Source organism: Xenopus tropicalis, chromosome 9, assembly GCF_000004195.4.
Source record: "Xenopus tropicalis strain Nigerian chromosome 9, UCB_Xtro_10.0, whole genome shotgun sequence".
In the NCBI taxonomy this organism is placed as follows: domain Eukaryota; kingdom Metazoa; phylum Chordata; class Amphibia; order Anura; family Pipidae; genus Xenopus; species Xenopus tropicalis.
The window spans coordinates 71,279,616-71,293,856 of record NC_030685.2 but is presented as its reverse complement, the minus strand read 5'-3'; the positions used below and the strand labels follow the sequence as shown (position 1 = coordinate 71,293,856).

At 36.9% G+C, this 14,241-nt stretch overlaps 1 protein-coding gene across 3 annotated transcripts in view; it reads right to left on the bottom strand.

Annotated features, from left to right (window-relative positions):
• fign (fidgetin, microtubule severing factor) overlaps positions 1 to 14,241 on the bottom strand; it is a 138,067-nt gene that overhangs the window by 51,118 nt on the left and 72,708 nt on the right. For 2 of the 3 annotated variants that reach the window (XM_004917701.4, XM_004917700.4), the window contains one exon: positions 12,610 to 12,696. The exons of the other annotated variant lie outside the window; for it this stretch is intronic. In XM_004917701.4, coding sequence (XP_004917758.1) covers positions 12,610 to 12,670 — 61 coding nt within the window. In that variant the 5' untranslated portion in view covers positions 12,671 to 12,696. The remainder of the gene's footprint in view (positions 1 to 12,609; positions 12,697 to 14,241) is intronic. 3 annotated transcript variants of the gene reach the window in all.

The window sequence follows — 14,241 nt, the reverse complement described above, 5'->3', positions numbered from 1 at the left end:
CAATACACAATTACTAAAGTATTGTTACATGCACCATTTTCTAACTGAAGACAAGATATTTTTGATCCACTTATGTAAGTCAAGCATCCACTCATGTTCCATTATAGCTCTCTCTAAATCTCTTTTATTTCTTGTTGAGTTTTCCTAAGGAGCTAATCTTGAGACACAACATTTAGTTGACAGTCTGGATGCACAACATGCGTACATATGCAAAATATCATCAATATTTATACCCAGAATTACTACAACACAATATTGCTGGTTGTGATTATTTATAAAAAGAATTCAAAAAGCTTTCCTGCCCCATTCTAGAGATATCAATGTGGAGTTCCAAATTCGGATTTACCTACTAATAGGGATGTACCAAATTCACTTTTGTGACGGATTCTGCTGAAGGATCGGAAATGGTTAAAAATTGGTGCGTCCTATGCTAATATATGCTAATTTATGCTAATTAGAATTTGGTTTGTACGGGACCGTGGATTCGGACAAAACCGAATCCATAAAAAAAGGGCTGGATTTGGTTGGATCCCGAACCGAATCCGGGATTCGGTTCATTGCTACTTGTTAAGCTACTGGACTGTAGTAATTGTACTTAGTGATGAGCGAATCTGTCCCGTTTCAGTTTGGCGAAAAATTGCAAAATGACAGGAAAATTTTTGAAATGGCGAAAAATCCGTTTTGCGTTTGTCACATGAATTTTTGTAGCACATCTTTATTTCTGCGACCACGTCTATTTTTGAAGCAACCACGCCTATTTTCGAAGCGACTGCATCTATTTTTGAAGCTACTGCGCCTATTTTGACATGACCACGACTATTTTGCCACTTTTATTGACTTGTGCAAAATTTTGCCACACCAAATTTTTACGAGACAATTCGCCAATGGCAAAATGCGGAAATTCGCTGTAAATCCATGCCTGCCGAAAAAATTCGCCCATCCCCATAAAGTACTATGTAAAATGCATTTATTTTATGGAAGTCAATAACCTGCTTAAAGCAAATACTAACAAAATAAAAGCTGCAATCATATACTGTATTAATGCAAGCCCCTTACCTTCACATTACACACTATATATGTGCATTTTATTCCATCTAGATCAGCTGAGAAGAAACTACCTTATTACACAGCGTGTCAGAATATGAAAGTTAGAAGATCAGACAATGAGGCAGGAGGAATAGAAGATTACACCAAGGAGACATTTTCTTTTGTCCTTTTTTCCCCTCCTTTAATATACATATAAATCCCATTAGCTTTGGCATGGGAACTGATTTCCCAGATAATTAAAACTCTTTTTCCATTCAAAAGAAGATTCCAAAGTCAAGGAAAGAAGCAGAAATAATATAACATGCGGATAAAGGAAGGGAAATAGACACATCTAAAGTACTTTAAATCCGCTGTGGGCAAAAAGAAGCTTGGTAATATATCCTTCATTCCCAATGGATCAGTTGACATGGGAATAAAGAGAGCTAACATGAACAGAATCTGTGGCATAAATATAGATTGGCCATGTATGTGGGGAGAATTTAAATGTTATCATTCAAAAGTATGCAGTCAAATATATATATAGATATTGCCATGGCTGTAAAATCCCTTTAAGCAATGTCTATTTAACCTTGTGATATTTTGAAAACTAAACAGAACATTCCCTAAATGGGGATTTCATTCTTGTTGAATCTGAAATCCAAAGCAGAGTACAATGACTGCCTCTTGACATTTAGCAGGTGCATATTATGTCTAATGCTTAGAGATTCTTACATTATATTCAACCACTGGCTACAGCCCCAGCCACAAGTTTCATAGGGAAATGTGTCAGCAACCGGGAAGTATTAAGGGACATGTATGTGCAATGAGTCTTAGGGGCACTTCTAGATAATTTCGAGATTTATGAATGGGTTTTCGCCAGAACTCGATTTTTCCGTTATTGTTTCCCGAAAAATTCTAAAAAAAGAACTCCCATAATTTTTGGTTTATTAATGTTTAGTTAACGTTTTATTGTAAAATAAAAAATTAGACAGGTTTGATCTGTCGCATACCATTGAGTGCTATGGAGGCTTAGAATAGTAGAGGAATCAGTAACAGTCTGTCCTTGACACATTTTCAAGGAGAAGTTAATCCCCTCATTGTTTTCTGTTTCACCCAGTTTCAAGGAGAAGTTTATTCCACTCATGGTTTTCAGTTTTCACCCAGCTTCAAGGGGAACTTAAACATACCGTATATACTCGAGTATAAGCCAAGTTTTTCAGCACCCAAAATGTGCTGAAAAATTAACCCTCGACTTATACTCAAATCCCTCCAACTAAGCAGGGAGCATGTGACATCACATGCTCCCTGCTTTCAGCTCCGGTGTCTGTGTCTAATGATGAGGGGGAGGGAGATCCTTTACAAGCAGGCAGGAATGGAATTGTTTGAAGCAGGCAGGCAGGCAACAGAACATCAAGCCTGCATGCTATTGAGGTGAGGAGGGAGGGAGAGGGAGGGAGCTCCTTGAAGTAAACCTCAAGCTGAATCCTCTCAGTTTATGATGTGCTCCTTTTGAAAGACAGGTGGAGGAGCAAGGCATTAATGAGTGATTACTTCTCCAGGTAACCCTGCTAGAGGAGGCAGTAGGGGATGCCTGGCATCTTGCATACTCATTCCCTGCACGTATTTGTTCAGTAAGATTGATAGATCCTAATTTTATTGGAATTTATTTTGATTATTGAAACTTAGAAGCTGCTGCATTTCCCACCCTAGGCTTATACTCGAGTCAATAAGTTTTTCCAGTTTTCTTAGGTAACATTAGGTACCTCGGCTTATATTCGGATCGGCTTATACTCGAGAATATACGGTATTATTGTTTTCCAAGAGTGGCAATGCTCTTAAAATGGCTACAGGAGCAATTCCTGTTTGGAACAATAAAGAGGATTCATGGAAATGGACATGCGTTAAACTCGAATTTTTCGAGTTTTACATTACTTTCAACAAGAAAAATTGAAGAATTTCGAATTTAACTCGAGATTTTCGCACAAATGATTCAAGCATTATTGTGAAATTTATAAATACAGCAATGATCGAGTTTAATTTGAATTTATACCATGTTGAGTTTATACAGCTTTATAAAAACATATTTTAGTAAATGTGCTCCTTACTGTCCACTAGTTATTATGTACAACCTGGCAGAATTAAAGGGGTTTCTGTGCTGTGTGGGTTCTTTAACAAATTTTGGTCTGGAAGCTGAAGTTCCCCTTTGAACTTTATTCAAAAATCAATCCAACAAACACAAACTCTGATTAGTAGGTATAATACAAATTCTTTATGATTTTTAGTTTGAATTTGAATACATCAAGCTAATAGTCTATTACTGAATAGGTAGAAGTGTACAGCGCTGCGGAATATGTTGGCGCTTTATAAATAAATGTTAATAATAAAGTGTAATTCCCCAGTTCGGCAAGAATGCTTGTAGTCATCATCAGCCTAATTCTACTAATACTTCATGTGTTGGGTTTGACATCATTAAACCAAAGTTTTAATGATTGCAAAGTTAAAAGTAAAACTTTAATGTTAATTTGTGGATTTCTAAAGGCACATTTGGACTTTAAACACATCACCGACAATCCTTACATTAACATCGTACTTTTCCCAGCACTGCGTTACTTCCACGGCAATTATTAACCACATTTCTGCTTCTTTCTGCAAAGATCCCAACAGAAAGCAAGAATTGTTTGCTTCAGTTACATGATTGGCTCAGTTCAGTGACTCTGACCTATCCTTACCCAACAGTACTTTTAAAATGTAAAAACACTGGAATCTCAAAACCTGCAGAAAACATTCATATTATATTTCTTCATTTTCATCTCCTGTTACTGCATCTGCCACCCACCAGCGTCTCAACAATACATTAGTCATAAAAGACTCCCTGAAGATTAAGAATAGCAGTCTGGCTGCACTGAACTTGCCAAGCAACCTGCCAATGAATATAATTCAGTCCTGCTTGTTAAGTTCTTTCCTAATGAACCCAACATAAATGCTGAATATGAAAATGTGTTCTTTATTATTTGTAATTAAGGGGAAAATACAGTGAAAGAAACTCTTCTCTGCATTGTTCCACTGTAAATGCAGTAAAGGTAGGATCATCACTTCTATATATGAAGGGTCAGTCTTGACACAGGTCTGCACTTTGTGGTTAAACATGATCCCCTTCAGTGTCCCTTTCCAAGGAGTTTATGATTGCTAGTTTAACTGTTGTTTATAAATCCATCAAAATGAAATATTTATTGAGCCATACATTGCTATTAGTTACTGTGCTTTACTGTAATTGCTTTAATTTATCGCTCTGCTTCAGTGACCCCATCTCCGACCCAAACAATCTGTGCTATTTTGCTAGTGATCAAAACTGTAAATTCATGGTAAATATGAATTATAAAATATAAGGGGGCTGATTTACTAATGTACAGGCATAAGTGCTGTAGCACGTAGGGGCACATTTACTAACCCACGAACGGCCCGAATGCGTCCAATTGCGTTTTTTTCGTAATGATCGGTATTTTGCGATTTTTCGGAAAATTGTTGCGACTTTTTCGTAGCCATTCCGAAAGTTAAGCAAAATCTGGCGATTTTTTCGTAGCGTTAAAACTTGCGCAAAAAGTCGCACCTTTTTCGTAGCCATTCCGAAAGTTGCGCAAAATGTTGCGATTTTTTCGTAGCGTTTAAACTTGCGCGAAAAGTTACGAAAAAAAATCGCCAGATTTTGCGCAACTTTCGGAATGGCTACGAAAAAGTCACATTTTTTCGCACAAGTCGTATTGGCTACGAAAAACTTGCGTTTTTTCGCGCAAATCGTATTGGTAACGAAAAAGTCACGACAATTTCCGAAAAGTCGTAAAGGCGCCGAAAAAATCGCAAAAACTACGAAAAAGTCGCAAAATGTTCGTTTTCCAATCGGAATTTTTCCAATTCGAATTTGTGGGTTAGTAAATGTGCCCCTAAGAGTTACTAAATTCATTCCTTTAGGTCCATACATTGTCCTGTACAACTGATAGTTTTACTGGCAGGTCCAACTGTGCTTTTGTATAGTGATGAGCGAATATTTTCGGCAGGCATGGATTTGCAACAAAATTCTGCATTTCCCCATTGGCAAATTTTTTCACAAAACTGAGGCAAACATTCGGTGCAACAAAAAAATCGGCGAGACAAAAATGTCACTGATACAAAAAATGCCCACTAACTTCAATGTATTTGAGTAAAAAAAAATTGTTGCGCATAAAATTTATCGCCTATTGACTTCAATGCATTTCACAAATTTTTCAGTTTCACAGATTTTTTGGCAAAGGGAAATGGGACAGATTCAATTATCACTACTTTTCACCATGTACCAAATAAGAAAAAATCCAGTAGTGCTGCAAAGCTCCCATGGGGCAAAGGAGCTATAAGCAACCATTAGGTACAGGACTTCCTAGTCCATTCTGGCCCATGTGATCCTCAGCTTGTGCGTTCTAAATGATAAGCATGCTAGAGGAATTTCTGAGGTTATCCAGATGCCACTTTCTGTCCATCCTGTGTGCCAAGTTGCTGGGGTTCCCCATATGCCGCCCACTTCTTGTCCCTCCTGTATGCTGAAAAACATTTTGTGCCCCAAACTAAAAGTAAAAAGCATTGCATTTCAGGGTTCAATACCCAAACTAAATTGGGACAAAGTGCAAAAACCTTTCATCTGAAACATTAGGATATAAAAGTTTTTAAATTGGGGGTGAACTATATTGTCTAGAAACAGAAAAAATAAATCCCCTAACAGTGGAGATGAATGTTTAACAGTAGGAACATAGGGCTTGGGTGCCTTCAGCTAGGGAAGCTGATACTATATACAGTATATGGAACCAAGCGGGCACATCAAAGGGCTCATGAATGGCCTAAAAAATAAGCTTTTATTCCAAAATGTTTATGAATTTCTTGCCTCTGGCACTTAATCATGGTTAAGTGCAGAAGAAACAAAACACATAAGGCTTTGATAATGGGCAAGTTTTTGGAATAAAATATTTTATATATATACTTTTGGCCTCTCCTTAAGTTTTTTGGTGCTACCTGCTTCCATGTCAGTGCATTTATTGACTGCCCCTTTGTCTCTATAATGCTTGTAGTTTGATTGTGTTATATACTGTATAATGGGGCTGTAACCAAAATAATTTACAAAAACAAATTATATTGGCTTCAAATATTGCTCTTTATGAACAAACATAACAAAATGTTATGTTATGTTAAAGCAATACAATCATAAGACATCTCCATGTGTATAAAAGGAAAGTAATAATTACTTTTTTATCAAATGTACCTGTTACTCAACTTCTTAGTCTCCGGTATAATGGAGCTTTGCCCTAAACTTCTGTAATTTATGCCTCTGGCTTTATGGCAAATGGGACTGGGTGAATCCGAAGATAAGTCACGGCAACAAAATGAAATTCTGATAGAATACTATGTATCATAAAGTAAAGGTCATGGGCAGCACTGAAGTCTGTCATGGTCAGATCAGAACTGCTTGTTTAGTCTTTAATGATTTTATACTGTTTAGTGATACACATTTGCTGCATTAATACACTAGGTCATTAGGTAAAGGTTTGGGGAAAAAACCAAATACATGTCCTTATTTAATAATAAATAAAATTGAGAGACGAAATCAACAGTATTATTGATGGCTTAAATATTGACAACTGGGCATTTTAACACAGCCATGGATATGAAAACAAAATGAAAATATATTACTAACTAAGGGCTAGAACTTTCAGATAGAATTAATTTCCTTTGATTTTTATAAAAAGATCTATCAGTGCAGAGCTATTTTACATACTATATATACTCGAGTATAAGCCTAGTTTTTCAGCACCCAAAATGTGCTGAAAAAGTCACCCTCAGCTTATACTTAAGTCGGGTGCCATGGTATATAATACACAAGCCATGAATATGATGCAAATTATATCATTATAAACAGTGCTTAATGGTGTCATCAGTTATAATCACTGCTTAGTGATGTCATTTCTGTCATGTGACTCAGTAAAAATGTATTGTATTATAATAAATCTCCCTCTTGTTGTAAAATATTTAGATATGAATTGTCACCTCCATATTTTTCAACCCTTTTCTTAATTATTAATTACTTATTTTGAGTGCAAAAATGATTCTGGCAAGGAGGGGAGTGTTTTATCTATAATACTTGTTTCAATCTATTAGAGTGTGTTCGACCACTTTAAGCAGCTGAACACCATTTTTCTCCAGAAGTTTTAGAACTTAATAGCATTAATCTAACACCCTGTGAAAACTGTTTAGACTTTTTGCAAACTGCACTTAGGCAAGTGCTTGCTAAGTGAGCACTAAGCGGAATATGGTTGTGCCCCTTAGTTCTCCAGCACTTGCGTCATGGAGTAATGTAAATGACCCCTTTAGACTTGGTTCATAGTCCTTAAAAGAAATTATCTCTTGAGCAGTATTAATTTAAAGACACGTGAACCTAAATGACATTGATTTCCATCAGAAAGGCCCCATTAAATAAATAGAATAAGGTTACTTATTATTGTATTGTGTTATTATTGTATTGACTAACAATTATCCTCAGAGACAGTTTGACATCATATACAGAATGGAAAAATACTGTACGATTGCGCATAAAACACAGTGATACGGGATTTCATTTCTTTCCATTTTGCTGTTAAGCAGTAAGTATCCAGCTTTTTAAATCCATTATAAAAATCATTAGATGAATTAAATGAAAATGAAATTGTTAGAAATATATTATTGTAATAAAAAAAAGGGGACAGCGAGTTTGATCTTTCATAAATGTAGTAAAAGAGTACGGGAAAAATGTATCCTGCATGCCTTACATGAGGGGTCGCAGTCAAATGTAAAAAGACTTGGAGAGCAACTCAAAAGTTCATGGAGGTGCCAAATAAGGGATGTGATTGGCTACTAGGCAGCCTCTATGCCCACTATCAGCTTACAGGGACTTTATTAAGTCAGGAATTCAAAAATAACTCCCTGGTTTGGGGGCACTGAGAGCAACATCCAAGGGGTTGGGGAGCAACATGTTGCCAGAACTAGGCAGGTCCAATGCTGGGGGGAGTGCTAGGCATGTACCTCTCGCTAGTCAAGGCCTTTCAGACCCACTGATGATCCCTGTCCCACCAGAACCCTCCAATGCGTATTCATCTCTCCACCCCCTCATCATCACTGTGTGCGAGCATTCTCACTCATGGTGGAGCAAGGTGGCTGCCCAGGTTGCCTAGGGAACCCAGCTGGCCTGCCAATCACTGGGCATAAAGCTATGAAGCCAGCATATATTACAGTGGCCTTACACTAACAAACTTGAGAACTTAACCTGATCACCAAATGGCCAAACTGGTGGTGTGCCAAACTAAACTAAAGATTGATGGCTATGGCGTCCCACTGGGGACCTATTCAGAGGACATAAAATCACTGCAAAATTATTAACTTGTTCAATTTATGAACTGTACAAAACTGGTGCTTTTCCAAAGAATTTCCAAACCTGACGTTGAACTTCTTTTGTTTTCATTTCAAAGTTTGATTGTATATATATATACATCAGTAATGTGGTTTGTGCTCAAATTCTTTAAGACTTTAGTTAAGCACTTTACAGGTTTAAATTCGCTATCTATTTTGTTACTTTTCAAAAATTTCCCTTTTATGGAAAAATATTGCTGCTGGCTACGCATTCCCTCTCATAAGAAAAAATTTTGCTTAAGTATTCCTGCTTTACATCTCTGACAGATGGAGCGCCGCAACTCCTGACGATGCCGGTGTTTAATTGTGACAAGCTCCGAGGGAAAAGAAAAATGACAGATAAAGAGCTTGTTTAACAGAAACAGTCAACAAAGTTATGATTTCAAGCGCAAGGACAATAAGCTTTATTTAGTGATGTCAATCATACTGCCGGGTTGTCTGAAATTAGTTGTCATATGTATCAAAACCAGTCTCAAAAATAAGATTTGACAGCGGCACTTGAAATTTTATGCAGCTTTCTCTCGGCCTCGAGTATTTAAGCAAGTAACGTCAAAGAGTAAACAACCCTCACAATGCGAGAATATTTGCATAGGAGCATAATGACAAGCAGTCATCAAAATTAGAATCACCGCCACCATGAATTATTTTACCCACTACCACTCAAAGTTATTAAAAAGGTTATTATTATAATGTTTAAAGTTATTAACATTTTGAGAAAGAATCAATTTGGTTATTGGAGAGAAGAACAGCAAGGTGATCAGGAACCCCATTCGTGATTAGAAGGGTTGGTGTACAGGTATGGGACCCGTTATCCAGAATGCTTGGGACCTGGGGTCTTCAGGATAAGGGGTCTACTAAAAAAAATTATTTAAACAGCAATTAAATCCAATAGGATTGTTTTGGTTCCAATAAGGATGAATTATATCTTAGTTGGGATCAAGTACAAGGTACTGTTTTATTATTACAGAGAAAAGGGAATCATTTAACTATTAAATAAACCCAATAGGGCTGTTCTGCCCCCAATAAGGGGTAATTATATCTTAGTTGGGATCAAGTACAGGTACTGTTTTATTATTACAGAGAAAAGGGAATCATTTAACCATTAAATAAACCCAATAGGGCTGTTCTGCCCCCAATAAGGGGTAATTATATCTTAGTTGGGATCAAGTACAGGTACTGTTTTATTATTACAGAGAAAAGGGAATCATTTAACCATTAAATAAACCCAATAGGGCTGTTCTGCCTCCAATAAGGGGTAATTATATCTTAGTTGGGATCAAGTACAGGTACTGTACTATTATTACAGAGAAAAAGGAAACCATTTTTAAAATTTAAAATTATTTCATTAAAGTGGAGTCTATGGGAGTTGTCCTTTCCGTAATTCAGAATTTTCTGGATAATGGGTTTCCAGATAAGGGGTCTGATACCTGTAATATAGAGATCAGTTCCAGAATGGTGACAACCCTGTGCAGTTCTTTTTTTAAAATGCATAAGTAGTTTTAAGAGGGCATTTACTTGCTAAAACTAGTGATGGGTGAAATAATTTGGCAGGTATGGATTTGCAGCGAATTTCTGCATTTCATCATTGGCGGATTGTTCTGCGAAATTCAAAATTCACCGTAGAAAAATTCACTGCGCATCAAAATATTGTCAAAAAATCTTCCGCTGCACGTGTAAAAAAATGATGTGCGTTTAAAAAAAAACTATTTTTTTTACGGGCTTGTCAAAAAAATATTGTGCACGTCAATTTTTTTTTGCGTAGGATATTTTTGCAGTTTTGAAGATTTTCCGCCATTTCGCAAATCTTTTCTAAGATTTGCAAATTTTTCGGCTAAGCAAATCGGGACAGATTCCCTCATCCCTAGCTAAAACCCATCGAGATCATGCATAAGTCAATGGCAGATGTCCCTTTACAACTGGAAGATCTTTTAGAGATTTTTTGTGTTTTTTTGACACTCGTTTTTGTGCAACAATACAAAAAAAAAACTTGATATTACTTTTTTCATTTGTGCTTTTCAATTTGGATGTTTTGATACATGATTGTCATTCATTGAAGTGTGATTTTATAGGTGTTGTTGGATTCTGTTGCTCCTTGCACTTTAAAAGGATTCATGAGATATTTTAATGCGGAGGATGAGCTGGAAGAGAACGCTATAAGTATTTATGGCTGATGTGGCACCGAGAGAATATTCTAAAGTGCTTTAAGAACTACTGGGATTAAGAGACACATTTTGCTATTTTTATTAGTTGTTCAAATGTGGAGTCTGTTTTCCGTCCTATAACAGAGATTTTAACACTGTAAAAATTGAAATTTGGCTGCAAACACTCTCAATTGACAGCAATTTAAACAAACGCTGAAGGTGGGGTGGTAACTGACAGTAATGAATAAGCAATTTAAAGCAGAAGCCATCCCGGGAAGAAAAGCCACTATTGCTCCTAACATTTCCATTTCAACAGCAATAAGAAATTTAAAAGCTGAATGTATTGTTGGTGTAAATGTATCATATCAGATTCTCTGTGAATTTCTTTCTTTATCTAATCCCTGCCTGTGTTAATTTCCTTGTACAGGTATGGGATCCGTTATCCAGAAAGCTCCAAATTATGGAGAGCCCGTCTCCCATAGACTCCATTTTAATCAAATGATTCAGAATTTTAAAACTGATTTCCTTTTTTCTGTACCAACACTTTCAGAACTTCAAAGATAAATGGTTGCCATCCATGATTGCTCCTGGCTGACCAAGACAATAAGAAAGGTAAGTTGGATTATATATCAAGACTAGTGAGGCATGGATTAGCTGCAAATTTCCGCTTTTTGCCATTGGCGGATTGTTTCGCAAAACGGGTGACAAAATTCGCTATGTAAGAAATTCAAAGTAAAAAAATGGTGCAACAATTTTTTTGCCGCGCATCATTTCTGCCGTTTCGCTAATGTTTTGAAAGATTTGCAAAATTTTCGTCAAAGTGAAACGGGACAGATTTGCTTATCACTAATCAAGACCCATCAATGTAAGCTGCTACTACTACAGTTAAACAAAGTCCCCTATTCATCCTTACTCTCCAACTAACCTTTAGGACTCTGGCACACAGGGAGTTTAGTCGCCCGCGGGCGACTAATCTCCCCGAAATGCCATCCTGTTGAAAATGTCAATCGCCGGTGGGATGGCATACGCGGTGCGATTTCAGTAGAATCGCTGAAGTTTCCTCTCAAGGCAACTTCCGCAATTTCACTGAAATCGCGCCGCCGCGTATGCCATCCCACCGGCAATTTACATTTTCGATGGTGGGATGGCATTTCGGGGAGATTAGTCGCCCGCGAACAGGGAGATTTGTTGCGGGCGACTAATCTCCCCGTGTGCCAGAGCCCTTACTCTTAACTAAAACTTAATGATAAGTGAGGACAATTCAAATGGTGCTATAAAGATAGGGATAAGTTTCATTATCATTAGCCTTTTTTGCATTTAAAAAAAACAGAATATACTCGCAAAGCATAAAAGAAACTTACTCAACAACAGAAAACAAAATAAATACTTTGCAAAGGTGTCACTAACACAGCATTCTGTATTTTCCCTGTATGCCATAGTCATGTACCCAGATTTATATGATACAAAATGCTGAACTGATGTTCAAATTGTGTTCACATGGTTCACCAAGAAGGGGTAGCCAAAAATGATTTCATAGGACATTTAAAGTAAGATATACACACAGCACATGTTCCAACCAGTGCTTTACAGAAGGAAAATGGGCAAAAGGTCCCAAAAATGATTTTTAGCCATAGCATATTATTAAGTACTACCCTGGACTGGGAGAAAAATATACACTAGGGTGTTAGTAACAACCAGATTTAATACCAGGAAACCAAGCCAAAAAGGAAAGGAAATAAGCCTCAATAAAAAAAAGGTAAAATGGGCCCATCTAAATATAAAGATAATAGTGTATCAATGATATAATTAGTAATTATACCTTATGACTGTCCTATTTTACTGGAATAGTTCCATAAACTTCTGCAAAAAGGGCCAAAATTGAGCATGGTTGGGGCAGGTTTGGGCAGAATTGGGCATTTCTTGGATTAAGGGAAAGGCCATGATGTGCATATTTTGAAGTTGGGAGGTAGGTACATTTACTCACCAGGGTAGTCTCTTTCTGATGCAAATCTCAGTAGGGCTGGCCCATCTGGTAATAGGGTCATTGTATCTTTACATCCATGAAAGGTATCTGTATCCAAATAAATTGTGGGGAAAAAAACACTCTGTTTAAGTGAATGGAACATTTATGTGTTATACTTTAAAGTTTTTTTTATGAACAAAAAGCGAAATGAGAATGCGTTTGTGAGAAAAAGGACAATCGCAAATATTATCTGAACACTGTTTAATCCTTACAGCACAAGCTTATTGCTCTCTAAAAACTAATAAAGCAGCTAATGGAATCAAGACAAGATCTAGGACAGTTTCCAGTATGTAATTCAATGCAGATTATCTTTGAATATACTCGTTTTAGCCAGGGGCTTTATGTATGTTTCATACAATAATTTGCCGTTCTTATTTTTTCCTTTTCCAGAAACCAGAATACCTTTTGTGTGCTCCAAAGTCTCATTGAGAGATGAAATAATAAAGCAAGAAGGACGAACATGGAATCAGTAATGCACAACAAAGTTATTCAGTTCCATTTAGCTCCTACATTTATTTCCTTATAGGGAATGTTAGCCAAAAAACTTTGCCTTTCCCAACCCAGCTAAACAAGATAGGCATCCTAATCTTGCTGACTTGCTGATCATAAAAACCTTCATCAGTTGCCATAATCATTACATGAACAATTTATAGTGAGTCTGGTGCAAAAAAGACAAACAGAATTGTCAGTGGAGGAACCTTCTGAATTAAGAGGGCCACGGGCCCTGGAGAGAAGGGGGCATTGTTTTATTGAGCATCACAATAAATAAATTAAATGCAAAACCTACAGATGTTGTAATACAAGACCCACTGTTATTGGTCAACAACATCTGGTGGAACTCAAGTTGGACATCTTCAGCCTCTGTGATATTAGGGCTCATTTATTAAGTGAAAGGCAGGGTGCAAATGGCAAATCAGTCTTTTTTGGTACTCTTGTTCCCTGCCGTTCCCTTAGACATAATTAGGGTAGCGCTAGCCCAAATCGCCCACCCCTCCCAGCGATTTCAATGAAGCAAAATGCCATCTTTGGGACATCAGTGTTAGGGGATAGCACATCTGCATTAGGTAGAAAATATTCCCTACTCAGTACTGATTTAAGTAGCTTCAGTAATAACATAAAAGCATACTTCTACCCCTTCCAAAAACCTCAACATTTGCTTTTAAATTTTTCAGCGGAATAGTCATTTAGTGGCATTTACACCGGATAAAAATTTGAATTAATTGAAGCTCATCTCTGTAATCGAACAAACACTTTTTTCTAATTTAATGAGTATCCAAACAACAGTGAATAATTTGAGCCATCAGAAATCGATAGATCGCTTTATGTTCCACCAACTGCTCTTTGTTTTCATGCAAAAAGCCCTATAAGACAGAGATGCTTTCCGTAAGCGTTTACAAATAGCACAATTAACACGTTGAGGGACCTCCGAGTCAAAACAGGTCAATAGTTCTAAAGCTCTGCATAGTGAAAACAATTGTGGTTGCCATTCGCACCTCTCTGCTTGTTAATAAGCAATACTATTTTCACTGCTCTGTGAAATGTTAACAATTATGGATGTGACTGCGGCAGCGCCAATTATAAAAATATTGCTAG